This window comes from Chlamydomonas reinhardtii, chromosome 6, assembly GCF_000002595.2.
Source record: "Chlamydomonas reinhardtii strain CC-503 cw92 mt+ chromosome 6, whole genome shotgun sequence".
NCBI classification, from domain to species: Eukaryota; Viridiplantae; Chlorophyta; class Chlorophyceae; order Chlamydomonadales; family Chlamydomonadaceae; genus Chlamydomonas; species Chlamydomonas reinhardtii.
This window is the reverse complement of record NC_057009.1, coordinates 772,771-798,824: the sequence shown is the minus strand read 5'-3', so window position 1 is coordinate 798,824 and position 26,054 is coordinate 772,771. Positions and strand designations below refer to the sequence as shown.

The 26,054-nt window shown below is 62.3% G+C and overlaps 5 protein-coding genes across 5 annotated transcripts in view; 3 read left to right on the top strand and 2 right to left on the bottom strand.

The window, feature by feature from the left end:
- The first annotated feature begins 836 nt into the window (after nt 1-836).
- CHLRE_06g254200v5 (uncharacterized protein) lies at nt 837-3,732 on the top strand. The gene is made up of 4 exons (XM_001696336.3): nt 837-1,526; nt 1,652-1,802; nt 2,026-2,132; nt 2,262-3,732. The coding sequence occupies exons 1-4, from the start codon at nt 1,347-1,349 to the stop codon at nt 2,607-2,609; spliced, it is 786 nt and encodes a 261-aa protein (XP_001696388.1). The 5' UTR covers nt 837-1,346; the 3' UTR covers nt 2,610-3,732.
- Nucleotides 3,733-3,861: 129 nt separating this feature from the next.
- Nucleotides 3,862-5,336, bottom strand: CHLRE_06g254175v5 (uncharacterized protein). Its single transcript, XM_043062666.1, has 2 exons — nt 4,830-5,336; nt 3,862-4,653 (listed from the first exon to the last, which is right to left on the bottom strand). The coding sequence occupies exons 1-2, from the start codon at nt 4,844-4,846 to the stop codon at nt 4,230-4,232; spliced, it is 441 nt and encodes a 146-aa protein (XP_042923372.1). The 5' UTR covers nt 4,847-5,336; the 3' UTR covers nt 3,862-4,229.
- Nucleotides 5,337-6,836: 1,500 nt separating this feature from the next.
- On the top strand, nt 6,837-11,609 carry CHLRE_06g254150v5 (uncharacterized protein). The gene is made up of 10 exons (XM_001696337.2): nt 6,837-6,992; nt 7,112-7,165; nt 7,260-7,448; nt 7,586-7,843; nt 8,044-8,404; nt 8,601-8,822; nt 8,967-9,115; nt 9,322-9,579; nt 9,858-10,303; nt 10,509-11,609. The coding sequence occupies exons 1-10, from the start codon at nt 6,888-6,890 to the stop codon at nt 11,455-11,457; spliced, it is 2,991 nt and encodes a 996-aa protein (XP_001696389.1). The 5' UTR covers nt 6,837-6,887; the 3' UTR covers nt 11,458-11,609.
- Nucleotides 11,610-11,726: 117 nt separating this feature from the next.
- On the top strand, nt 11,727-15,240 carry CHLRE_06g254100v5 (uncharacterized protein). Its single transcript, XM_043062665.1, has 3 exons — nt 11,727-11,995; nt 12,141-13,933; nt 14,169-15,240. Exons 2-3 carry the CDS (start codon nt 12,181-12,183, stop codon nt 14,543-14,545), a joined length of 2,130 nt encoding a protein of 709 aa, XP_042923371.1. The 5' UTR covers nt 11,727-11,995; nt 12,141-12,180; the 3' UTR covers nt 14,546-15,240.
- Nucleotides 15,241-19,424: 4,184 nt separating this feature from the next.
- Nucleotides 19,425-26,054, bottom strand: part of CHLRE_06g254077v5 (uncharacterized protein) — a 7,172-nt gene continuing 542 nt past the window's right edge. Inside the window, exons 1-9 of the mRNA XM_043062664.1 lie at nt 25,839-26,054; nt 24,745-25,272; nt 23,778-24,419; nt 22,949-23,590; nt 21,981-22,772; nt 21,804-21,872; nt 21,375-21,590; nt 21,067-21,227; nt 19,425-20,933 (exon numbers count right to left, since the gene is read on the bottom strand). The exon at nt 25,839-26,054 is cut by the window's right edge and continues 542 nt beyond it. Of these exons, the coding sequence (XP_042923370.1) occupies nt 20,840-20,933; nt 21,067-21,227; nt 21,375-21,590; nt 21,804-21,872; nt 21,981-22,772; nt 22,949-23,590; nt 23,778-24,419; nt 24,745-25,245 (3,117 nt within the window). The 5' untranslated portion in view covers nt 25,246-25,272; nt 25,839-26,054 and the 3' untranslated portion in view covers nt 19,425-20,839. The remainder of the gene's footprint in view (nt 20,934-21,066; nt 21,228-21,374; nt 21,591-21,803; nt 21,873-21,980; nt 22,773-22,948; nt 23,591-23,777; nt 24,420-24,744; nt 25,273-25,838) is intronic.

The following is a 26,054-nucleotide window of genomic DNA, read 5'->3' as shown; positions in this document are numbered from 1 at the left end:
TTGCACAACACTAGGTCGAGAAGAAAAGAAAGGCGTTTATGTGCTCATTGTTTACTGCTTCGCAATGTTCCACGGTGACAGCTCTTCAGAGGAACGGAATCTATGATATCACCTGTGCAAACCAATTTATGTCAAGTGCTTCGCGCTCACACGGCCACTCGGGCGCATGAGCCAATCGATGTTCGGCATACCGGCATACCGCATACGGCTGCGCCATGGCTCTATAGCTTACTTGGTAGTGCACTAATTACGCCGGTGTCATAAGTTATCACTTAGGAAGTGCCTACACACACAACTCTGACCACCAGCGGAGGCGCCGGTCAAATACCGGTCGTCGTCTCCGAGCCTCGCGTACATAGGTGCCCGCTTCGCTCCATTCTTATGTTTAGCTGTAGGAAGCTGCAAGAGAGCAGCTTGGGGCCTTGGCGGGGCTCTGGGTGCGCGTCTGCTTTGACGTTGATGCCGCTGGCTTGCCGTGTCGCCCACGCTCACAGCTAGTTGAACAGCATGCACAATATGCCCGAAATACGACAAAAGAAATCTTTGGTGTGAAAGGGGGCGCACGCGGTGCTTGTTTGGACAGGGGCAGGGTAGGCCCTTGAGAGCGGCCTGGAGCCGGCTCCGTGCAAACAAGCGGCTGCAGGCTGGCCGCATCATGCTGCCAACGGGAATACCATCTAGACTTATATTCCTGCCAAATACATGGCTATGTCACGCACAAAATACAGCGGGAACGGTAGTGTTGAGCGGGGATTGCTGGCGCAAGACAAAGTCTACCCGGCCCAGATGCTTACAGCCTATGCACAAATTCCAAAACGCTTCTGTGCTAATAGTTATCTCATCAAAGGGATGTTTAGGGTGGTTTGCGCTGTCAAAGCATTGAACCCGGACCAGGCCAAGGAGAGCGGCCTAGAGCCGGCTCCGGACGTCCTGGCTCCGCGCGCTCTAAACTGATAGCCGCAGCCTCCACTTCCATTGATGTGCTCATATAATGACATGAAACATCAAATAAATGCTAAATACGTAGCATTCAGGGCCCGCAGCAGCCGAGCAAGCAGTTGACCTGCCGGTTGATCGCGCCCAAGTGCCCTTCGTGTGTGCCTTCCCTGTTGCTGTTCCCGTTGCGTACAAATATAGCAATTTACCGACAAATTTGCAGGTGGTGACGAGAGTCACCGGTTGTTAGTTACATACTGCACGTTCGTTGATTGCATCCTTAGTCTGCTGCCGCCGCCCGTCTTCTCCACTTCCCGCTGTCGTGTTAGCTGTGCGCCGCCCCCCTTTGGGTGCATGACTCCAGGCCTCCTACACATGGCTGTCTCTGAGCCACCTCCTGGCCACTGCATATGGCCACTTCATGCCTCCCCGCCGGCGTCAGCGCCGTTGTGGGCCGCCGCACCGGCGGCAACACCAGCGCGGCCGGGGACACAACGGCTGTAGCACCACTGCTGCTTGCCTCGCTGGATGTTCTGTGCTACGACACGGCTGACTACAGCCTCAACAACCTGTACGGCGGCACTACCGCGGTACGTACGTGTCCTGCTGGACTGTGCTGGACTGTGCGGAGCCACGGCCTTTCGGCAAACACACTGTTGCCTATGCCAGTTGATTCTCACGTTCCCGTCCTCTACGCTCTTCTTGATTGCCGCAGGTCGATGACAAGGTGTTTGGCGAGCGGTGCCCACAGCTGACACTCGCGTCGGGTGTGACGCTGGTGCGCTCTAAATTTGACGGCTTCACGTCGCTCCGGCTGCTGTGCACGCCCGTTCCGGACACCACGCTGGAGGCCACGGCGTACACAGGTAAGCATTTCCTGGAAATCCCCTATGGACAGGGTTTAGCAGCGCATTTGATTTGCGCGTATGCTAGCTGGCAAATCGTGTGGGTAGCTTGCGATCAGAAAGGGATGAAAACATGAAGACGGATAGTGTGTATGTGCCACGCACCCGATACGAGCAGTTGACTACTGTTTGCATGAACAGCGTGTATGTCCACGCAACTGACTTGCCCCACCGACCGCCGCAGGCCAACTGCCAGCAGTTGGGCAGCTGCCGGCCCTGCCTGCCGCCAGCCCAGCAGGCTCTACCACTCAGCAGCAGCCGTACCACTACGAATGCCCGGCTGGCTCCAAGGTGCGACGTTGAGCGACTTCTCAGCCGCCTCCTTTGCTGTCTGACCGTGTGCCCGCAAACCTTCAGCGCTAAGTTACCCGTGTTGCTCACATCCTGAGACTTGGATCTTTTCCACGCACATGCGCACAGGTTGTATCGGTCCTTGCGCGCATCGACAGCACGGCCATCGCGACCGGTAGCGCCGGTGCAGACACATCTGCGCTGCTCAACCTGCGTTTCGAGTGTGACAACGCCGCGCCCGACCCCTCCCGCCCCAGCCTGGCATCAATCGCGGCCGCCGCAGAGCTGGCTGCCTCCTCTCCCTACTCTGCCGCGGTGCTGCTTGCCGCTACTGGCACCAGCAGCGGTGCGGGGGCTGTGACCAGCGGTGCGGGCAGCGGCGGCAGCAGCAGCGGCGCAGCAGGTGGCGGCGGCCTGCGGCATTGGCGTATCCAGTTTCACTGGCGGCCGGCGCCTGCCACGGTCGTCAACACCTGACCCTGCGCTCCCCTGCTGTTTGGTTGATTGCTGGCTGTGCTGTTGCTTGGCAGCGGGACGTGACTGGACGCATGGCGGGCCGTTCCTGTACGAACCGACCCCGGCTATGTCCGGGAGATGAGGTAGACGCTTGCGGCCTCAGACTGAACATGTGGCGTGGGCGCAGCCCACTTTTGCCATGCGAGGGGATGCGAGGGGAACCACATATCTTACTGTCGCTTCTGTCCACCCTCACCGCACTGGTATTTTTGGTGCACTTGATGCACACCCTGCCGCGGCGCTGCCTTGACCACAAGCCGCAGCCCTAGCAGTCGCCGCGGCTGGCTGGTGAGCTGGATTCGGCAGCAGCTGCTGCAGGACGAGCGCAGCGAGGGCGAAGGCGAGGGCGAGCACAGCCGCAGCAAGGCACCAGCGGTTGTGCCTGCGCATGTGGCGCTCGACAGAGCAGCGGCGCGGGCGCACCGCCGCCCGCTCAGTGTCGCCCACGTCGTCATGAGACACCGTCAGACTTCAACGCTGGCTCGCATGGGGCGGGGGGAGCGGATGCTGGGGCGGAGGTGTGGCGGGTGCGAAGCGCCCGTCATGCAAGGCGGCGGCGCGCAGGACCAGCAGCCGCCTGGGGCGCGAGACGGTGCCGCACCGCCACCGCCAGGGCGGTCGCCAGAACGGCGCTGGCCGCATTGCACGGGTCTTGGTGACAACAGCGGCTGTGGCTGCAGGTGCAGTGCTGGACGTCGCCACTGGAAGGCTGCTGTGGGGGCGCATCCGCCGCGTGCCTACTGGTGCAGTCGCGGGAAGCCTAGCTATGATGCGCTCTTTCATGTACCAGCTAGCTGCAAACGCGCTGGCACGGGTAAGGAGAAGGGTTTCAGCACGCGCAGACATCGCATGCAGTCATTCGCTTTGAGAGTCGGGGGAGTACGGTAGGTAACTGGTGTGGTGGCTGGCGTTACTGCTGCTTGGCCGATATGAGACCGTTAACAACACATGGGGCTGTTAGGCATTCATACTGGACCCATGTCCGGGCCTATCTTGCATCATTGTCCTGACGGTGTGTGTGAGTGCATACGGTAGATCGGCTGAGACACAAGTGCGGATGTGACATCACTGGAAGTTTGATCTTGCCCATCGGGTGCGCGCGGCAGAGGAAGCCCCGGGCCTTTGTGATGGCTCGATGTGTCTGGGGGCGGCGCACTCGGGCGCCTGTGCAACTAGGAATGCGTGGAGGCGGTGAAGGGGTTCGTGAGGCCTCCTGGTCCCTGAGTTACATGTGTGGCCACCTGGACCCTCCTCGAGTGACACAATTGTGCATTGTACCTTTTAGCTGTTGATTAGCTTTCCTCCCCAAGCTCACGCTGCTTCCCCATGATACCGGTCGCAACCAACAAGGCCCACAAAAACACTGCATTCAAGACAAGAAAACTTCAGGAAGGGATGAGGCCAATGCCACTCGGCGTGGAAAGCCCTCACAGCTCACCAGACCAGTACTGCAGAGTCACAGTCTTGTTGTCACGATGCGGGAGAGGTGCTATGGTATGCCCGCCGCAGCTTTGAGACATGGTATGCCGCGTCAAAGCAGCCACTCAACACAGCGTCTGGACGCATCTCATTCCGCCCAGCTCAGTCGTCCCCGACACAGCGCATACCGCCCCCCAGCACCGCCGCGGCCAGCCACGGCAGGCTCCACACCATCCAAGCATGCACCACCCGTTGAAAGTGACACGACTCGCACTGGTGGTTGATGCAGCGCGGAGCCGCCGCAGGTGCCATCACAGCGGGAGCTAGCGGCGGGATGACAATTGCACCGTTGGCGTGTGCAGCAGCAACAGCAGCTGCAGCCTGCTGAATGAGTAATCGAAGGGCCGCAGCATCCAGGGGAGCCGGGACGTTCCCAGCGGCATCCGCTGCGGCATCCGCTGCGAAGCCTTCTGCTGCCGCTGCGGCGCCTTCCGCTGCAACGCCTTCCGGTGCGCCCCCAACGTTGGCCCCAGCCGCATCGCCAACCGCTCCTTCGTGTTGGAAGTCTTCGTCGTTGAGCTCATCCCTGCGCAAGGAGGGAATTGTGGAGTCGTGAGGTTGTGGTAAGGCCGCCTGACATGGTGACATGCGACAGCCCCGCCGAGGCCTCCTTAACGGCAGGACGCCACACGAGCGTGGTTGGAGTCCCCAATTGCGGATAAAGTGGAGGAGCTGTTCATCGGGCACAACTTGTGCACTCACCAGGCCCCATCAGCCATCTCGCCGCGACGTTGTGGATGCGATGGAGGATGGAGCAACACAGGAACTCGACACCGCCGATAACGCGATAACAGTGGTATCTTACGCGGCTTCTCAGTATGAGTATGAGTATATAACAGTGCGCGAGAAGCTAATCCTGTTTTATAGGGCACCGATGAGGGTACGGTCGTGTTGCGGTCATGTCAAGTCCCTGACACGGCGATTCGCAAGCTTTCGCGATTGCCGACCGCGCAAAAGCATTGCGGCTGATTCATTGAGCTCACTGCATTTACAGGTTCAATGCCAATGATGGAGCCACGCGGCGGGAGTTTGTCTTTAGAGTGAAGTGCTGGGAGCAGCCGGCAGTGGGAGCAGGTGGGAGACGCGAAGGCGCGCAGCGAACAGTCTTGCAAGCTGGCACCTGCACTGGGAGACCCAGTGCATGTCTCAAAGATATGGCGTTGGAGCGTCAGGCAATTGTTTCCCGCCCACAGGAGTGCCCCGCTCAGCCTGTGCGTGGGCCGTGCGATGCGACTGCTGACGTGCAATCAGGTTCGATGGCGGTCTTCGCCGTTTGCTTTTGCGTACCGGTACCTCCAGCAGTCCAGCAGCATCGGCAGTTCGGCACGCTCGGCTGCCGCTGCAAAGGTCCAGTAGCAGGGCGATGCGGTGGCTGACAGCCGCGGCCCGTTCGCCCTGGCCGGGTGCCCACGCTTCGTCCGTGCGTGGCAGGCTCGCCTGACACGTCCCGACACGATCGGGCTGCTCCGCCCCATTTGCTGACCCGCGTCTCCCGATCGTTGCCCGAAGTCACTCCGTCACTGCCACCCAAGCCAAGGGAGATCGCCGGGGCCGAGTTCACAGGGGCGGAGAGGCTAAGGAGACGTGCTGAAACGAAGAATGTGGGCAACGCGGAGGGCCCCTGGCATCCCTGCTTCTTGTCCGCCACGCTGCTGGCCCTGCACGCCCACCTGGCCGGCAAGTACGGCGGCGAGTACGACAGGCGGGTGGCGGTGGCGGCCATGACGGGGCTGGGGGCAACCAGCATCATGGGAGGTGAGGGGCGTGGGAGTGCTGGCAGGTTAGCCGGTTAGGATGCGGGCTGCAGGGTGAGTGGTGGAAGCCGATGGTGGAGTTGGGGTTGGGAATGGGGGGTGGTGGTAGATTCCAGCCCAAACTATACCAAGGGGCGGGGGGGGGGGGTAGCCAGCAGGTGGCAGCGCAGGCGGGGCCTTGACAGCACGAGAGGTCGCTGGGACGGCGGTGGCGGCCTGGTCCGGGGCGGCGTCAAGAGAGGTATGGATGACGGAATCGGGTTACGCACGGCGGCACGGGGTCGGCAGCCTCAATGCTGCACACTGGGGGCGTGACCGTATGCCGGCCGCTGCTACGTACCACATACATTCATGGCGCCATGTGCCGGCAGCACACTGGGGAAAAGTTTCCGGGTGTAGATGCCGCGCGGGAGGGGTCATCTACGCTCTGTAGACGCCGCAGGCCTGAGGGCATCTACAAGATACGGGCACTGCTCGGTCGTGCACTATTGCTCTTGAGGTCCAGGGCAGATATCGCTCGCGACTTGCGTCAGCAAGTCCCTCTTGTAACCAATGCATTCTATTGCTGGACCGAGGAGGAGTTGGACAGGCCCCCACGCAGTCCCACAAAAACCAATCAAGTGCATAACATGTGTCGGTATATGGCCTTCGCTTCCTTGCCCTCACACAGCGCAACGTTATCACACGAGGCGAGCAAGGTACTATTTGCATGCCCGCCGAAGCCATCTTCAGCGTCGCAGGACCGGCCATCAGTCCAAGTGCGACATTCAGACACGGCTGCGCCCAGCCAACTATCCCCACACGAATGCTTCAATCAGAGTTTCTCCACGCCACGAGCGGCCCATGCAAATCGCGGGCCAGAGGGGCGGCGCGCATCAGCCCAGCCATCGGACCGTGGCGTGGCAAAACACATGCGATGTACGGAACATTTAGCCGTCATAACACAGCGACTTTGGTGTAGTTTCATCAACAGTGAACCTAGTTGAACATGAGATAAGCTAGAGAGATGAACTACGTGTTTTCCAACCTATTGGGTGCGCCCTACCGCGGCGGCACCCTGCTTATTCAGAATAATGAGCTCCTAACGCCCGTTGGAAACCGTGTTGGTCAGGTCAGTATTATCAATAACTGTGCAGAGTGGGCGGCGCCGGCCGCCGAGGATGTCGCCCTAGTTTCGTGCAGAAGCTGGCGGGATGTAATATCAATATACACGGGTTTTGTGCCATTCAGGTCAATTTGACGGAGTCGACGAGCAAATGCCTGCCTTTCGAGAATTTGACACAGGTGCGCGCGGGCAGTTTCATGTGCCCCTGAACCACTATTTGCCGTAATGATCTTGAAATTGCTGAAATTGTTTCATACCGTTATTGTGCCGCAGATTCGGGTACTGTGCGCCAGTCCCGATGGCACGCTGCTCGTGTCCGTCGACAAGGACGGGCGCGCCTTGCTCATCAACCGCAAGCGGCAGACGCTGCTGCACCACTTTAGTTTCAAGGGACCGGTGGCTTGTGCCCGCTTCAGCCCGGACGGGCGCTACATTGCTGTGGCTGTGGGCCGCCTGGTGCAGGTGCGCGGGGCGGGGCATTGGTGGCGCGGCGCGGCGGCACGACGCCGCTTCCTCTTTCTCGCAAACGACGTGTTCGTACTGGCAGCACGTCAGCACTCCGCACCCCACCTACAACCTCTCTTCCTTTCTCCGCGCAGGTGTGGTGCTGCCCCACGCCCGACAAGCAGATGAACCCCATGCAGCTGCACCGCACGTACGGCCAGTGCCACAGCGACGTGCTGGACATCGCTTGGAGCCCCGACGGCGCCTTCCTGGCAGCCGCCTCCAAGGACATCACGCTGCGGGTGTTCTCGCTCAACCCCATCCCCGGCTACGAGCCGCCCACGCTGTGCGGGCACAAGGACGCGCTGCTGGGCGTATTCTTCGCCAGCCCCGCCATGCTGGCCAAGGGCACGGTGAGGGCGGGTAGGCGGGTGGGGCGGGCGGGCGCCGGGCAGGCGGCCGGTCGGTCGCAGTATAGGGCCTGGGGTCTGGGTGCATGGAGGCGGGGCGCCGGGGGCCAGACGCATTGAGCGGGCCAGACGCCCTCGGCACCAGCCCCGCACCACCTCCCGAACACCCTTGAAGCCCTGCCCCTGCCTCTCACCGCACACAGGCCGACGGCGGCGAGGCACCCTGCCTGTACTCGCTGTCTGTGGATGGCTCGCTGCACGCCTGGACCTATGCCGCCTCCGCCGCCTACACCCTGGACAACTTGGCGGCGCCGGTGGCCAAGCGCAAGCGGGAGGCGGCGGCGGCGGAGGCGGCGGAGAAGCAGCGGCGGCTGGAGGAGGGCGAGGAGGAGGAGGAGGCTGCTGGCGAGGAGGAGGGCGAGGGGGATGCGGCGCGGCGGAAGAGCGGGCGGCGGGCGTCGACGTCGTCAGGCACGGCGGCGGGCGAGGAGGAACAAGCAGAGGAGGGGGGCAGGGGGGCGGAGGAGGCGACGAAGGAGGCGAGGCCCTTCCCCTACCTAGCAGGTGCGCAAGAGGGGCTCACAACGGCAAATCCACGCTCACTTGAAGACCGCCATAGAAGACAGCCATACACTGAGCCACTCCACCCGAGCCCGCAGCACTGCTTGCAGGCACATCCTGCTGTTCCCACGACAGCACCCTGAACGCCGAGGCCCAAACACCCGCACCTAAACGCCCGCACCTCTCCACCCCCTTCCAGGCGGCAAGTGGTACCTGACCTCCAAGCACTACTTCAACCAGCGCGGCAGCCGCGTGTCCTCCTACGCGCACCACGCGGCCTCGGGGCTGCTGGCTGTGGGCTTCAGCGGCGGCGTGTTCGACCTGTACTCGCTGCCCGACTTCGCCAACCTGCACACGCTCAGTGTGGGCCAGGAGCGCATCACCTCGCTCGCCTTTAACGACACCGGAGACTGGCTGGCGGGTGCGTGGCTGGGAGAGGGGATGGGATGCTGGTGGGGCGTGTTGCGAATCGGGGCTTGTGCAACTGGGACGTGCCCGCGGGGATTGCCGTGTGTCTGTAACCACTCACCCTGGGTCCCCTGCCTTCGTGTCCTGTCCCTCGCAGTGGGCTGCGCGCGGCTGGGCCAGCTGCTGGTGTGGGAGTGGCGCAGTGAGACGTACGTGCTCAAGCAGCAGGGCCACTATCACGACATCACCACCACAGCCTTCTCGCCGGATGGGGCGCTCATCGCCACTGGCGCAGACGACTGCAAGGTAGGCGCGGAGGGAGGAAGGGCACCGCGGCCGGCGGCGCGACTGGAGTCGCGGAGGAGGGGAGGGGCAGACTCGGGTGGCTAGTGGGGTCACCACGCAGCCGCATACACGTACCTGCCCTGTACAATTCTCACTCACTCTCACAACCACGTGTGCTTCCTAATACACACAAACACAAAAACACAAACACACCCTCTTGCGCCCAGGTCAAGGTGTTCCAGCAGAGTAGCGGCTTCTGCTTCGTGACGTTTTCCGACCACAGCGCGCCCGTGACCGCCGTGACGTTCCTGCCCTCGGGCCACGCGCTGCTGTCCGCCAGCCTGGACGGCACGGTGCGCGCCTGGGACCTGGTGCGCTACCGCAACTTCCGCACGCTCACGGCGCCTAGCCCCGTGCAGTTCGGCAGCCTGGCGGTGGACCCCGCCGGCGAGGTGGTGTGCGCCGGCACCGTGGACACCTTCCAGGTGTGGGTGTGCGCGTATGTGCGCGGGGGCGTGCATGTGCGGGGCGAGTGGGTGTGGGTGGCGGCTGGCTGGCGTGCTCTGATGTAGCGCTCGCGAGTGGAGGGCGCGGGGACGGCAAAGCGGTGTGAAATCTAGGAAAGATGCGGAAGGATGCGGGGAGACTCGGTCTTTCGCCTTTACCACCAGGAACAAGGATGGGGCCTGCTGCACAGCCCACAGCACGCTTAGCCGCTGAAGCCCATCCGACCCAGACAAACGCCATGTGCGTGTATGTGCAGATCTACGTGTGGTCCCTTAAGACGGGGCGGCTGCTGGACGTGCTGGCCGGCCACGAGGGCCCCGTGTCGGCTCTGGCCTTCTCGCCCATCACTTCGCTGCTGGCGTCCGGCTCCTGGGACCGCACCGTGCGCACGTGGGATGTGTACGGCGGCGGCGGCGGCGGCGGCTCGGCGGGAGATGTGCTGGACCACCGCCACGACGTGTTGGCGCTGGCCATGCGGCCGGATGGGCGGCAGCTGGCGGCGGCTACCCTGGACGGCAGCATCTATCTGTGGGACCCGGTGGAGGGCGTGCTGGAGGGAACCATCGAGGGCCGGCGCGACATCCGCGGCGGCCGCCTGCAGGGCGACCGGCGCACCGCCGACAACAGCTCGGCCGGCGCGTCCTTCAACTCGCTGGCGTACAGCGCAGACGGCGCACTGCTACTGGCGGGCGGCAACAGCAAGTGCGTGGCTGTGAGGGTGTGTGTGGCAGGGGGTCGCCAAGTGGCTGTGTCAACTGGTGCGCTGTCGGGTGTCGAGTGTTGGGTGTCAGGTGTCGGGGTCCGGGCGGGGCTCAGGGCTGAAGGCCCACGAGGATGCGCTATTGTTGTGCTGCTGAGCCCCCCCTCGACCCTTCGGCCCCCTCCCCGCCCCACCTCCCCCGCCCAGGTTTGTGTGTGTGTACGATGTGAGTGAGAAGCTGCTGCTGCGGCGCTTCCAGCTCAGTCACAACCGCTCGCTGGACGGCGTGCTGGACACCCTCAACTCCAAGAACATGACGGACGCAGGGCCGCTGCAGCTCATCAACCATAACGATGACGACGATGACGAGGCGCTCGAGCTGCTGCCGCCCTCCACGGACCTGGCGGCGGCGGCGGACGTGCCCGGCACCACCGCCGGCAAGCGGCCCGCGGTGCGATGCCGCTGCGTGGCGCTGTCGCCCACGGGGCGGGTTTGGGCAGCGGCGGCCACGGAGGGCCTGCTGCTGTACGGGCTGGACACGGGTGTGCTGTTCGACCCCACCGACCTCACGGAGGACCTCACGCCGGCGGCGGCGCACGCCGCGCTGGCGGGCGGCACGCCTCTGCGCGCGCTGACCATTGCGCTGCGGCTGGGCGAGCCGGAGCTGGTGCGCCACGTCATCCTGGCCACGCCGCCGCGTGACGTGGGCACCACCGCCGCCGGCCTGCCCGCCATGTTCGTGCCGACCGTGCTGGCGGCGCTGGCGGAGGCGGCAGCCGACTGCCCGCACCTGGAGTTCCTGCTGGGCTGGGTGCGCGCCGTGTGCAGCGCGCACGGGGCCGCACTTCAGGCGGCGGCGGGCGGCGGCGCGCCGGGCACTGGCGTGGCGGCGCGGCTGGCGGCGGCGGGTGTGGCGGGCGGGCAGCTGCCGGCTAGCTCGGTGCTGCCGGCGCTGCGGTCGCTGCAGAAAGTGCTGGGCCGGCTGCACACGGACCTGGCGGCGGCGTGTGAGGGCAATGTGTACATGCTAGACTACCTGGCGAGCGTGTCGGGGACGGCGGCGACTGGGGAGCCCGCAAATGGGGAGCAGCCTGCGGAGGACGGCAGTGGGGGAGCCGAGGATGATGATGAGGAGGAGGAGGAGGCTTCTGATTGAGGGGCATGACTAGACACTGCGGAGTGAGGGGGCGCGGGAGCAGGGGGAGGCGCGATCGGAGGATGCGCATGGTGCGATGGATGGACACTGGCGTGCGGGCAAGGCCAGTCACCGGCGGCTTTAAACCACCGATTATGTAATCAATGGTTACCCAAAATAGCATGTTGCGTGCGCTTCTGGGTTGAGAAAGGTCCGCATGAGTACAAGTACGGAACACCAGAAGTAGCTCGGAACCTTGTCGTTTTGGCCTCCATACGCGCTAACTAATACTTGATGCATATTGTAGTATCTGCACGCGTATATTGGCACATTCCATCTGCAAACATCGCCGAGTGTGAGAAGCACACAGCTACAGTAGCGCGACATTTTTGGTGGGCGTGGCAAGCTGCTTTCGCTGCCGCCCGTGGCATATTAGGCATCGCTCTTATCAGCGTACCTGGCAGCAGCGAGAAAAACGCGGTTGGAGCGAAGTGAGGAATCGTGCGAAGTAGCACAGCCCAACGTCGAGACGACGCGTGAGGAGAACAGCTATGAACCGGTGAGTATATTTGATGCAGGTTGTCCCTTAACAGGCAGGTTGTCCCTTAACAGCAGCGAGGGACTGGAACTGCATGTGTGCTGCACTCACAGCGCCCATTGCTTGCTGGCCCTGTCATCTTAACCCATCGCCTTTCACCACGCAGATAAACAACTCGGCAGCTTTTTATACAGCGCCCAACCGCCATGCCGCCGACACGCCTGTGGCTCTTGGGCCGCCTCTTCGCCAAGGATTCGCAGCCAGCAACCCAGCTTCGCAGCCAGCAACCCTCGGCCTGCGCCGCCGCGCCCCAGGTCGCATCAGCCCCTGTGGGACCCAGCCAACAAAGCGCGAAGCAGCACCAACAATCATCACAACAACATACGCAGACTGCGCAACCCCCGGGCAGCTCCGGATGCCGGCCGGCGCCGCCACGGCGCTCGAACTCGCCGCCCTGGCAGCTAGCCATGCTGCCGCTGCTACTGCTTGCGCTTGCGCTGGCACCGTGCGCCGTGCGGGCCGAGCTGGAGGCGACACTCGTCTTCCGCTCCATCAACCGCCCATTCACGCTCAACGACTGCAGCGTGCTTGACGACTACCTCACGGACGCGTTGATTGCGAAGAACGTGCCAATTGACTTCGCCAACCCGCGCCTTTATCGCCCCACCTGCAACGTCAGCAACTCCAACCCGCCCGCCGCCGGCGGCGTGCGCGGCACCATGAAGTACGACGTGGTGTTTGACGGACTGCCCTTCCTGGAGAACTTGCAGGCCTTTGCGCTGGCCATGCGCGACGAACTGCTGTGGCGCTCGCTGTTCCTGGTCACGTACACGGGCTGCGGCGGGGAGGCCCTGTACAGCGACGTGGCCAACGACTTCGGCCTGACGCAGGAGGTCAACGTGTGCACCGCCGCGCCGGGCACCACGCGCCTGCCGCCCACCGCCAGCAAGGACTGCACCTACCTGCTGCCGCAGCAGGTCTGCAGCCCACCGCCGCCCCCGCCCCCGCCGCCACAGCCCGGCACGCCGCCCGGCGTGGCGCCGCCCAGCCCCGCGCCCGCGCCGCTCACGCCGCCACCGTCACCCGCGCCGCCTCAGCCCAACCCGCCCGACCCGCCCCGGCCGCCGCGGCCGCCCCGCCCGCCGTTCCCTCCTGGCCTGGGCCCTTGCATCCTGGTCACCAAGGCGATCCGCCCCGCCAACTGGAGCTCCAGCGGCTTGGAGTGCAACATGCTGGTGCAGTCCATGCAGGGCTTCTTCACGGTTGGCGCCGCCATGGTGCCGGACCGCGGTTTCAAGTGCCTGGACGACGGCTCCAGCAACGGCGTCATGCTGGTGGTGGGCACAGCCGCCAGCCGCGAGGACGCGCAGACGGTGGCGAACAACTTCGCCTCCAAGCCGCTGGCCACTGCCACCATCAAGTTGCTGCGCGGCATGAACTGCGGCTCCGCACTGTCGCTGGAGGGCGCCGCGTGTGGCGTGGCGGTGCGCTATACTTCGGGCGCGCAGCCCGAGATGTTCGACTGCTGGCCCAGCCCGCCGCCCAGCCCCATGCCGCCCAGCCCACCGCCCAGCCCAGCCCCGCCCTCGCCGCCCAGCCCGCGGCCGCCCAGCCCGCGGCCGCCCAGCCCGCCGCCGGCGCTGCCCTCCCCGCCGGCCTCGCCGCCGCCGCCCACCTTCCTGCAGATCCGCATCACGGGCGCCAACATGCTCAAGATGAACTGCACGGCGCTGGCCGGCGCCACCACCCTGTCCATCCTGACCTCGGGCCTGCAGCCGCTGTCCGACACCAGCTGCAACGTGGACTACATCCTGCGCGAGGTGCAGCTGCGCACGCGGATGGCGGACGCGCAGCAGGCAGCGCAGGCGGGCATTGCGCTGGGCGATTTCCTGGGCACCTTCATTGCCTTCGGCCAGCTGCCCTGCAACAGCATCTTGGAAATGTCCGTCAGCACCTCTTGTGAGTCTTGAGCCGAGAGCCCACGGCGGGGTGGGGCGGTGGTGGGGCAGGGCAGGGCGAGGGCGTCAGGCATGGGGGCTACGGGGCGGATGCCGGGGTTGGGTCGTGTGCTGGGTCAGGCAGGCAGGCGGGCGGGCGCAGCAAATGGTGACACAGGCATGGGCTGTTGCGATGTAGGCATGCAGCCCTTGCCTCAAAGCTGACCTTTCGTGTTCCTGCCTTGTTCCTACCACAGGGTGGTACAACGCGCTGACGTGCCCAATCAAGCCTGCGCTGTGCTGCCCCAGCCCGCCGCCGCCGCCCCCTCTGCCGCCCAGCCCGCCTCCTCCCAGCCCGCCTCCTCCCAGCCCGCCGCCGCCCTCACCTCCCCCGCCCAGCCCGCCTCCTCCAGCGCCCCCACCACCGTCGCCACCTCCTCCTAGGCCGCCGCCACCGCCCCGGTTACCGCCCAAGCCGCCCAGCCCCATGCCTCCGGATTGGCCTGCCGACCCGCAGGCCCCCAACGCCCCTTCGCGCCGCAAGAGGCCTCCGCCCAGCCCTCCTCGACCGCCGCCGCCACCGCCGCCAAAGCGGAAGCGGCGGCCAGCTAAGCGCGGCCTGCGTGAGAACTGAGCTGGAATCGGTTTCTATATCGACTTGTAAGCGGCAGCGTAATGCAATGTTTACGGGCATCATTGCGCAACAATGCAGCAGCATGCTGGAGCTCTGGTCAGGGGTGTGTCGGCCTTAGTAGCTGATACCGCTGTACATGCGGCTGCACCGTAGCATTCTTTGATTTAGAAGGCTTGAACAGCCTTAGCTTGTGCACCCACCAGGAGCTGTTACTTAAAAGCGACGTGACCCGACAAATCGCACTTGGTTCTTCGTGCTGGGCACTTGTAGATGCGTGCTGGAATGCACGTGTGCACCCAGCATGTGGCCTGACAGAGTATGATTTCAAATCGCTGCCCAATCTTCGGTATCACACCTGGTGGACGGCCGGACCTGATGCAGTTGGCCGTGTGACCTGGCCCACATGACAGCGCTCCGCGCTGCAATTTAGTATGCATCATTGCATCCCGTCTGAATTGAAACATTGGCTTGTGTTGAGAATGCATGCTCATTGCTATGAGGGCCTCCATTGCGAAGCCGCATGTTCGAAGGGACAATGGGTTTGACGCTTGCATTATGTTTCTTTCAGGCAGACTTGCTATAGTCAAGTCAAGCTTTCTAGCCCTGTCGAGCCCAGCAAGTCGCATTCAACGTCACTGGCTCGTGAACTGCGTCAGCAGGTCCCTCCGCTGTCCTTTTTGTAACCAACGCAATCTTTCTGTGCCCTACTGAACCCCCATAACAAGCCATTTACTTTGCAATGAACCTGCAATACTGCAGCAGCGACCCCGCGCAGCAGCATCACATCGTGTCAGGCCGTGGCACCTACAATGCGGGTAAAGGAGCGTGACGGCCACACCATGCCAAAAGCCTAGATGCGTCACCGATCTCTGCCAGTCTGTCTGCAGACCAGCCCTACTAGTGCGGGTGACAATGGACGAGTGGGATGAGCACTTGATTAATGCGTGCTCCGCGTCGATACACCTCAGCCTAGGCGGGAGGTCAGACGCTAGTGAGTAGTGGGCACGTGTGGGCACTGCTGGGGTGGGCGGGCTAATGGAGGGCACTACGGTTACCGCGATGGGCTGGAGGACACTGCTCGCCCCCCCCCCCCGCCCCGATTCGGGTGACACTAGAGATTTGACGCGCCGAAGCCCAAGTAGAAGAGCGAGCCATCATGTACCTTGAGGCAATAACGAGCAAGCTACCATGGCAAATGCGATGAGCTGCTTGCTCTGTCAGTATCTGACTTACTTCACCACATTGCAAGACGGCGCGGCATGCGCGCCGTGGTGCGAGCGCGCATTGGTCGCGGTCAACTCGGAACACACCTGAACACCCAGCCGCGGCCATATAACAAATGAAAAACCATACTTGTATGCCATGGCTTTACAAGAATAGTCCTTGCATCTCCGTACGAGCTGCAGCTGCATTCTTGCCGACCGGTGACAGAGGTTACCCATCCCGACCCGACACAAGCCAGTCATGCTGCCATTACGTCCGCAAAGCCAGCTCTATGTTTTGAGAGCTTTGAGGGCAGGCAACACTGCAGCGTCTGAGCGGCGTCGGTGTTGCAGCTCCCACGCGGCCTCTTATACGTGGACAGGGCAGTCACCTAAACCTTGTGCACATGAGCAGTCGGGACATGTTTGTAGTTTGCTGAGGACTGCGCACAAGGGAGGAATTGCACATGTGGGGAAGCCGATCAACGCAACACATTTCACAATGCATTTGTTTGCTGACTTGGGAACCAAGCTATAGATAATCATTCATGCTTGGTGGGGAACGACTCGGCCCTGAAACTAGGAATTCATATGGACCGACCCCACCAAGCCAAGAGACCGGGGCACGGCCTTAAGCGGGTACGGCTAGGCAATATTATACTCAGTATGCCAGCCGCTACGCCAGCATGTACTGCGAAGCGCACACAGCGCTCGTTGATGAGGTCCGCTTGCTTGCACCGAGGCCGCATGTTTTATGCAATCACGCCAATAGTGTAGTAGCTATGTATAAATGTCGCTGAGAAGGCATCGCTGCTACCAGGCAAAAGCATTGCAGGTCGCGCATCGACGTCGTGGCCTCTCGCACCGAGCCTGCGCTGGCCTGCGCCTCAGATTATCAAGGCAGGCCGCTGTAAGGCCCAGTACTCGGTCGTAAACAACTCGAACCCCAATACTGCAAAGGCCCATCAACCTGGCGTTTGCTCGCACATCATTCCTCGGCGACACAGTCAACGGCGGCACGCAGTTGAAGGCAAGGGACAGGTAGCGAGTCTCCAGGCGGGATTGCCCTACAGGCACCCCCAACACCGAGCGTGTCAACGGCATGTCGGCGCCCCAACGGACCGCCGCTCTTGCCGCCGCTCAGTTGGCACGCTCCTCAGCACAGGACTGCACAGGATGCAAAGTGAGACCATGCCAGGTCAGATGGTGGCTGCGGCAGTGCCCGGCACAGTGGCACCATTGCGGTAGAGGGTAGGTGCGGGCTCTGCTGGAGTCTGGAGCCAAGAGCCCAAGACCTAGGGTCCCGCGAGCCTGACCATGGGCGCCCCTGGGCTACGGCCCGGCATAGTGCTTCGCGGCCAAAGAGCAATGACACACACGCACGCGGGCTTGCATCTTCCAGAAGTAGGCCGCCGCCGCTGGCGAGAAGGGCCCTAGCCACGTTCTCGCCCACGATAGCCAGGGGCCCCAAAATGCATTAGTTTTTAGCGTTGGTGGTGGGGGGCTCTTTTGCATGGGTTCGGTTTAGTTTGGGCTGGTATCTGTGACCCCCCAAACCCCCGGGAAGGGGTAGTTGGCGAGATTCGGGGACTGTACATAGCCCCATGCGGCAAGAATGCACCCCCGGAAATGCCCAACCTTTCTCGCCCGAGGGCCTTTATTAGGGCCCGTTTCTTGCCGCGCTCCGAAGATGCAAACCCTGCACAGCAGGGCTCCTATCTTACCGTACTGCCAAAAAGGTTGCGGGTTTTTAAGTTCGGGGTGGGTCGCCGAAGTTGAACGCCGAAACAATTACATAAATATTTTTGAGGATTCCCTCCCGAAATTAAGAAACATATGGAAAATTTCGCGGGTCGGGCGCGCTGTCGCGCGCGAGGGCCTGGACCGTGGCACGGGGGTTTGACACCTGGGCACGCCCAAAATCTTGCGATCTCCGATCTCTTGTGCTGCTTGCTGCGTGCGTGCCACACACACGCGGCCATGTGCAGCGCACGGGTACTGATTGGGGGGGCCTTGCCCGGCGCCCCCGAAATTTCGGAACAGTTTTGTTACAAGAGCCCGAACGCCCCCGAAATATAAAAAATATAGAATAATTTCAGCAGTTCGGGGAAGCCTCCCCAACTTTAGAAAGCCAAACCTTTTTGGCAGTACGGTAATGTCTCCAGACATTAATTGGCCATTTTGGCCGTTTCCTAGACATTCCTCCCCGGGGCTAATGTCTGGGGCGAGACTTTGTTGGCCCGGGTTTGGGGCGGGTTTTGTCCGAATTCCTACGGCTTGCAAGCTGTAACACAGCGTGAATCGGAGAAGCTGCCGGGACCATCACTGCCATGCGCAATCGTCGCCGCCTGTCGCCGCCGCCTACATCTCAAGGCCACAATGCGACGCTATTGCCGTTGCTGGTGCAACGTGGGCCTGCGGTCCCCTGTCATGTGCGCTGGCACTGCCTGCCAGACACTGCCAACTCCATTCACAAACCCGCCTTTCCTGTAGCCTTTGTGTCGCAGTATTTCAGTCTGCTTTTTATGGCATCACAGTGTGGTAATGCAGCAGAAGTGGCGCCGCCGCGCACTAGGCCTGCACTGCTGTTTCACACACTGCAATCTGCGGCACACCAACCCTGAACTGTCCTGCACAGTGACATGCGCCGTGAGGGTTATGGCGTAAGGTTGCTCAGGGGCCTCATGTTGCATGAACCAGCACAGTCCTAGGGCGCACCAAATCCCCGTGTGGCCACTGAGTCCCAGACTCCCAGAATCTAGTTTTGTACCATTGCGGGTCCACATTTGGTTAGGATTCAGGCTGCTCGCAATCTAAGGCAGCTTGTTTGCAGTCTTACGCTGCACTTATCGCGCATTGCCACATACAGTGACAGTCGATTTGCCATATCCATGGATTGCAAATGGCATTGCAATGTCGACCACCAGTGACAACCTATCACGGCCCTACACGGCTGGCTCTCTACAAGAACACTGTTGTTGTTGGTTACAAGATTGTTATTGGTTACAAGAGCACAGCTCCACACGGCCACACCCCCACCAGCAAACCCAAGCTCTGCCCACGGGCCTACCTATAACCTATTGACACAGGCTATGCAATGCCGCTTGCAAGTAGTGCAGGGTAGTACATTTAGTTAAGGCCACACAACCAATGTGTTCTTACGCTTACTACTGAGCATGCGCTCGCCCTGCCCGGCCCTAGACTGGCTGGCGACCTTCGCCCATGCGCACCACGCTTCCTGTTGTGTGTGGTTACAAGGTGATGAGCACGATGTGCGTTCCTGTCCTTGTAGAAACCGAGGCCCGGGCCGGGGGGGCCCTTATAACGCCTGCAACACAGTTTTTGGTACGGTGCATACTATCGTGGTGCAAAATCATGTGCAACATCTCGGGGCCCCCCACCCCACCCCCCCGCCCGCGCTCTCTCGCCTTTGGCTCACCAACGCGCTTGTGTTCACCGGCGCCTACCGGCGCCTCCCCGCACAGTCCGGGCATCCCTCCCCCCGCACCCCCATCCCACCCCGTTCGCACAACTGCGCGCTGAACTGGACGTTGGGAATGAACCCATAGCCGATAGCTCGGCTCAGGGGCTAAGTTCCCTTCATACTTGGCCTTGCAATGGTGCGCAATGGGACAGAGGGGATGGGCCGAGGGGGCAAGCCGGGGTACTGCGTAGCGGTAGGGTTTGGCCCCCGAATGGGGGTGCTTCTGCTCCTGTGCTCCCAAACGGAATCTAGTAATGCGGCTAACCTGGCTGGGTCCGTATTCTGCATAACGGCCTGCATCCCGCCTGTACAATCAATCTCGCTACCCGAACGCAACTGGTCGTAGGCCGTACACCGCATGAGCACATGATCCTCATCTTCGACTTCATTTGCAACACATAACGGGCAAATCCTCTCCTCCCTAGGTCGTCCATAGGCGCGGTTGGCAGAAAGCGGCCAGCAGCATAGGCGGAACCTCATCAAGGCCTTGTGGTGCGCAACTGGTATAAAATGCTCTACTGTGCCCTTGCATGGTCAGTGGTGCCGCGCCTTCCGCACACAGCCCCATCCAATGCTTGTACTTGCTCATCTGCACGCCTGGTTGCTTGTTGTCTGATGGGAAAGTGCTTGGCTCAGACTGCAGCCGCTCATGCTTCCACGCCTTCATTAGACTCTCTCTAAAGGCGGATACGGTACGTCTGCCCAAGCCTGCGCTTGCCTCATCCTCAATCGGGATCGGCACGCTTCGACCAGACGCACTAACCCCTCAACACAGTGAGCAAAGGCTACACCAAACGGGATGCGTCTTCGTGCCATGCTAAACCTGCCCGCTATGCATGCAGCCGGTCTGTGCCTTACAAGTTACCGGTACAACACACGCATGCCAGCCTGCAATCAATTACGCCGGCAACCTATTGGGCATGAATCTACATGCTGTTCGATCAATGAGTGCTGCTGGTGCATATCAGTCCTAACCTAATGTGGGAGCTGAGCAGGTAGACAACATTTAACTAGGGATAAGCGCCTCCACACGGCAATGGCCCACAATAGACGATACACAACTTGGCACCAGGAGAACATCCATGTGAAGGGCAGCACGCTCTCCTTGCCCGCACATACTGGTTGCACACCCGCCACCCGCCATCAGCTTGCCACGCACATCCTATGCATCCCGTTTCGCTCAATCTCGGTAAGAGGTAGGCCCACAGTTGTACAAAGAAATAAAAGAAACGTAAGATGCAACTGTCCACAGCAATCATGCACTACCCCGCACATCGTTCCAACCGCGTTCAGCCCGCAAATGCACACACGCACCTAATCTACGTGATGAGCTGCGCAAAAGCACACAACTGCAGCAACCGTACACGCGCCTGGCCCTGTGCGGCAGCGCCCCTGCATGCAAACTGGCCGCAGCTCCGCTTGTGCGCTGACCGCATGCCGCGGGTGCATGATTCTATCTGACCTGCCTGAAAGCCCCGGCTTGTGCCACATGCAGCCCGCTCACGCCACCGCAACGGCCCGTGGTGCAATGGCGACCCGCCGCAATTGGATTGTCGCATCTGAAGCGAGACCTCAGCAGGCTACTCGGGCTGTTCCTTGGACTGATGCTCAGCGGGGTTGCCGGCCTGCGCTTTGTTGCCGTACTTTTATCTTGTACTTCTCCTTGAGTTTGTCCAGGAGGCCCTGGCGGGGCGTCTCAACCCTGCACACAGCGCAGGTAAGGACACACGGTAAGCACACTGCAGCAACTCGCTCGGTATAACCGGTACGTGACATCAGAGTGCACAGTACGTTTGTGCACAGCGTTTTGCCCTGGTCATTCAATCTAGCCTCACCGGTAAGACCCGTTGTTAACTTTGTTGCACGGGCAGTCCACATGGCACAGGAAGTGCTTCTCGAGCTCCTTCACCTTCTTCTGCACCTTTTTCTGCACCTCCTCCTCGGACATGCCCTCCGACATACCCTCCAATGCCTTCAATCCCTCCAGCGTGATGACCTGTGTGTGTGACAACCGGATAATCGGCAAGGTTAAGCGGCATTGTTAGAGTGCTATGTAGGTCTGGGGGCGGAGCACGTGTAAGTGGGTCTTCAGGCGCGCGCCCGTACACCAACTACGGTACTCGTGCGCTCCAACAGCACTCACCCGGAGCTCGATCTCCTTGCCCTCATCAATGGCTGTCAGCCACGGCAGCATCTTCGACGACTCGCTGAATCCCGGGCCCTCTGCCAAATAGCGTGCTATCCGACTGCCCTTCACCCAGCCCCCAGACATGCCCACGTACACCACCCGGCCGCCTATCCGCCACAGGTACAGCAACGGGACGCCGCGAAGCTGCTTGACCTGCTTGTCGCGGGCCTCCTGCAGGGGCGCACAGGCAAATACACAAACACATACTGCGAGTTAGTCAGCCGCGACTGACAGGGGGCAGGGCAGCAGGGGCCGATGCCCAATCGGGCATGGCAAGGGCGCAGGACTGCAGCTGTGGTGCTGGACTGCCGGAGCCCACATTTGCTGGCAAGAACGGAGTCCCACTTAAAGGTCGGTCCGCCTCCATACCGCATGCGCACACACCTTGTCGGTGGCACGCATGCCACTCAGCGCGCCTGCTGACGGCTCTCCGTCAGTGTACTTGCTCCACACCTGTGTGTGCATGTATACGTGCGTCAAGGGCCAAACCTTGCGGACGGGCGACGTCTCCCAACAGGCTATGAGGGTTGCCGAGACCTGAAGTCACTGGTATTTACCCACCTCTAGCGGGTCGACCTTGAAGACCAGCCCGTTGCTGAAGTTCTTCACGGAGCCGTCGGCGTTGGGCGGCAGCCTCAGCTGCTCCGCGAGCATGTCAAACCTCAGCAGTCCCAGGCGCTCCGCCCACGGCTTGACATCCATCTCGCCGGCCTCACTGTCCTCCGGATCCGGGTCCCGCCCCCAGAAGTGCTCCATGACTGCATCGGCCAGCGTTTTCTGCCCGGCGGCCCGCAGCGCGGCCAGCAGTTCGTCGCTGTACCGACCCTGGGACAGCAGCTGCGAAACCTCCGGCCCCAGCATGTGCAGGTAGCGCGCGAGCCACGTGCTGTGCCCGTGCGCCTTGCACATGCACGTCAGGAACGCGTCCACCTGCTCCTCGCGCATCGCGCCCACGCGGAGCACGAGCTGCTTCCTGTCTGCCATGTACATGCGGCAGGTGCCATTGGCCGGCAGGAACTCGGACAGCCCCGCCGCCTGCAGCCAGGAGTACAGAAAGGTGTTCCAGCCCGGCGGCCTGGCCTCCAGCAGCTCCTTCACTATGGCGCGCCGGATGTGCAGAGCTAGCGGAGCCAGCGGCGGTATAGCTGCGCTGATGATCTCAGGCACGCAGCCCGGGACGGTGGCGGCGGGCTGGGAGCAGCCCGCCTTCGGCTCCGCGTACTCCACGCTGTGAGTACTGCTGCTCCTGCTGCTGCTACTCCTGCTCTTGTTGCGCGTGCTGCCACTCTCGGACACGCACCGGTTCCTGTGGCTGGTGGTGCGGGTGCGGGACAGATCCTTGTTGGCCGCCGCCTGCACAGTTGCACAGCATGGTGGATGGCATTGGCAAGGTTTAGATACGGTAGGAGTCAAAGCAGCATTTGTGGGTCAGCGCGTCCGCTGGCCCCCAGCAGCCACACCCCATGACTGCCACACCCCATGAATGCCACACCCCATGACTGTCACACCCATGACTGCCACGCACCCACCTTGCCGGTAACCTCGGTGCCCGTGAGCGCCGTGTAGACGCCACCATGACTGGCGGGGTTGTTGTTGTTGGTGGTGATGGTGGCGGTGGTGGCGGTGTTGCCGGCCGTACTGCCCTCAACGCACGCCGACTGGCGGCCCCTCACTTCCTGCGCCGCCGCCAGCTGCTCGTGGCCGCTGCCGGCCACAGCGTCAATCGCGGCGCGCCACTCCTCGAAGCTCCTGTCGCCCGCGCCGCCCGGCAGCAGCGCCGCCTGCAGCGCCTGCAGCTCAGCGGGCGATGTAAACAGCAGGAACCACAGCAGCAGTCCCGGCTGCGACTTCAGCGTGGCCCGCAGCCGCTCCAGCTTGGGGCCGGAGAGTGCCGCCACGTCGGCGGCGGTGTAGGCTTTGCCGTTGGCCGGCGCCACGCCCACGCCCTCCAGCAGCTTGCGCAGCTTGGAGCCCAGCAGCAGCTTCCGATTGTTGCCCTTGACGCTGCTGGATGCCACGGCTTGCACTAGCCCGCACAGGATGGCGTGCAGCTGGGCAGCGCTGCAGTGCGCCAGCAGGCCGCAGCACACGGCGGCGGAGGAGATTTTGCCCGTGCTGGAGGTGGAGGTGGCGTCGGCCGGGAGCAGATCCTCCGGCAATGCAGCGGGCTTCTGTGAATGCACAGCAGTAGTGAGAGGCCGGGTCAGGCGAGGCGAGGACAAGCGCCAGAACACGCCGCTGTGGTTACATGCTTCAAAGCAGCATTTGTGGGTCAGCGCGTCCGCTGGCCCCCAGCAGCCACACCCCATGAATGCCACACCCCATGACTGTCACACCCCATGACTGCCACGCACCCACCTTGCCGGTAACCTCGGTGCCCGTGAGCGCCGTGTAGACGCCACCATGACTGGCGGGGTTGTTGTTGGTGGTGGTGATGGTGGCGGTGGTGGCGGTGTTGCCGGCCGTACTGCCCTCAACGCACGCCGACTGGCGGCCCCTCACTTCCTGCGCCGCCGCCAGCTGCTCGTGGCCGCTGCCGGCCACAGCGTCAATCGCGGCGCGCCACTCCTCGAAGCTCCTGTCGCCCGCGCCGCCCGGCAGCAGCGCCGCCTGCAGCGCCTGCAGCTTAGCGGGCGCGGTAAACAGCAGGAACCACAGCAGCAGTCCCGGCTGCGACTTCAGCGTGGCCCGCAGCCGCTCCAGCTTGGGGCCGGAGAGTGCCGCCACGTCGGCGGCGGTGTAGGCTTTGCCGTTGGCCGGCGCCACGCCCACGCCCTCCAGCAGCTTGCGCAGCTTGGAGCCCAGCAGCAGCTTCCGATTGTTGCCCTTGACGCTGCTGGATGCCACGGCTTGCACTAGCCCGCACAGGATGGCGTGCAGCTGGGCAGCGCTGCAGTGCGCCAGCAGGCCGCAGCACACGGCGGCGGAGGAGATTTTGCCCGTGCTGGAGGTGGAGGTGGCGTCGGCCGGGAGCAGATCCTCCGGCAATGCAGCGGGCTTCTGTGAATGCACAGCAGTAGTGAGAGGCCGGGTCAGGCGAGGCGAGGACAAGCGCCAGAACACGCCGCTGTGGTTACATGCTTCAAAGATGCAGGCGGCGGGCTGTCTGCGGACCACGCGCGGCCGTGTACGCTGCTGGGCAATGCTGGCCATGCGGTACCCCACAGACATGGCTGCAATGCGCCAACTGAATATTTGACAGCAGTGCAGGCATGGGCCAAGCTGCGCGTACAACACAGTATCATGCGTCTTAATTGTTGTGGCTCTGGCTTCTGGCCCCGTTACCTACATGTGCGTTGAACCGTTTGCACACCAACCCACTCACATCCGGCTGCTCCCGAGGGGTCTTGTCAGTGGCAGCAGCAGTGGCGCTGTGTCCCGCCCGAAGGCGCAGCCGATGGCGCCGCCGCAGGGCGATCTTGGGTGGGAGCACGACGGCCGCCGCCATGGATGGAACGGAAGCTGTCAGCGTGGTGGATCCTCGGCGTTGGGCCTTGGAGCCGCTGCGCCTGACACGGCGGGTGGGCCTGTTGGCGTCAGCTACTGCTGATGTGCATGTGGATGTGGAGGGCTGAAGGTCCTCACAGCTCGCACTCGCATCAGCAGAACGGCTCTGGCAGTCCGCGGCATGAAAACGTGGATCTTCAACAGCGGTGGTTGCCAACAGGCCGGCGGATACAGAGACGGTGGTGAGCGCGACGGCGGACACGGCGGAGGCGGCGAGCTTGACGGCAGGCTTCGAGGAGGCAGGGGCGGCGGTGGAAACGGCAGAGGCAACGGCCACTTGGACCAGGGGCCGGACGGCAACCGCGCAGGCAACAGCCATGTAGGCGGTAGCCTGGAGCACGCACGCCTGCGCAGGGGAAGGGCGGAAGGGAGAGGATGGAGCAGTTGGCTCGCGAGCTGGCTGTATGCGATGGCTAATGGCTGTACACGATTTGGAACATGCGATAGAAATCAGTCGGGATGCCCGACACTGGCGTTTCTGTTGTCGATACATCCGCTGCCCTTGTGTTTGCGCAGCACGTCCCCATCCATGCGACACCTGCATGCCGGAGCAGCGCCTCCCCGCCTATCGCTTATGGGGTGGGGGAGTGCGCGGCGAGACGTTTCCAGTATTGTACAATGTACTGAAATGGGTTGATAAGCTATCGGCTTCGGTCGGTTAACGACAGCTGCACGAGATGTGTAGAATGTGATATGACATGATGGCGTGACGTGAACGCGCGCGGGCAGCCCCGTCACCTCCCCCGCCCAAACTCACAAGGACGGCTCAGATACATTCAGCGTGACACATTCTTCTTGAAGGGCTGCTTAAAACATTCAACAAGTCGATCGGCCTGACACGACCACGCTCCCGCACACACACCACGCACGCAACATCCCAAGCCCCGACTTGCTTTGTGCGCCCTTTCTTACCTTGGCGCGATTACGATGAGTAAAAGTGTGCTATTTCACTTGTTGTTGTGACGCCGAATACATAGGAGAGCAAGCAGGATGCGCTTCGCAAGACGTTGTCAAAGGGTCAACTAACAGCGGGCTGGTTTCGGTTGTATTGCGTCCCAGGCTTGTTGCGCACGGTGATGAACATGCATGAGTATAACTTGACACACCGAGCTGAAATACTAGTTCTGT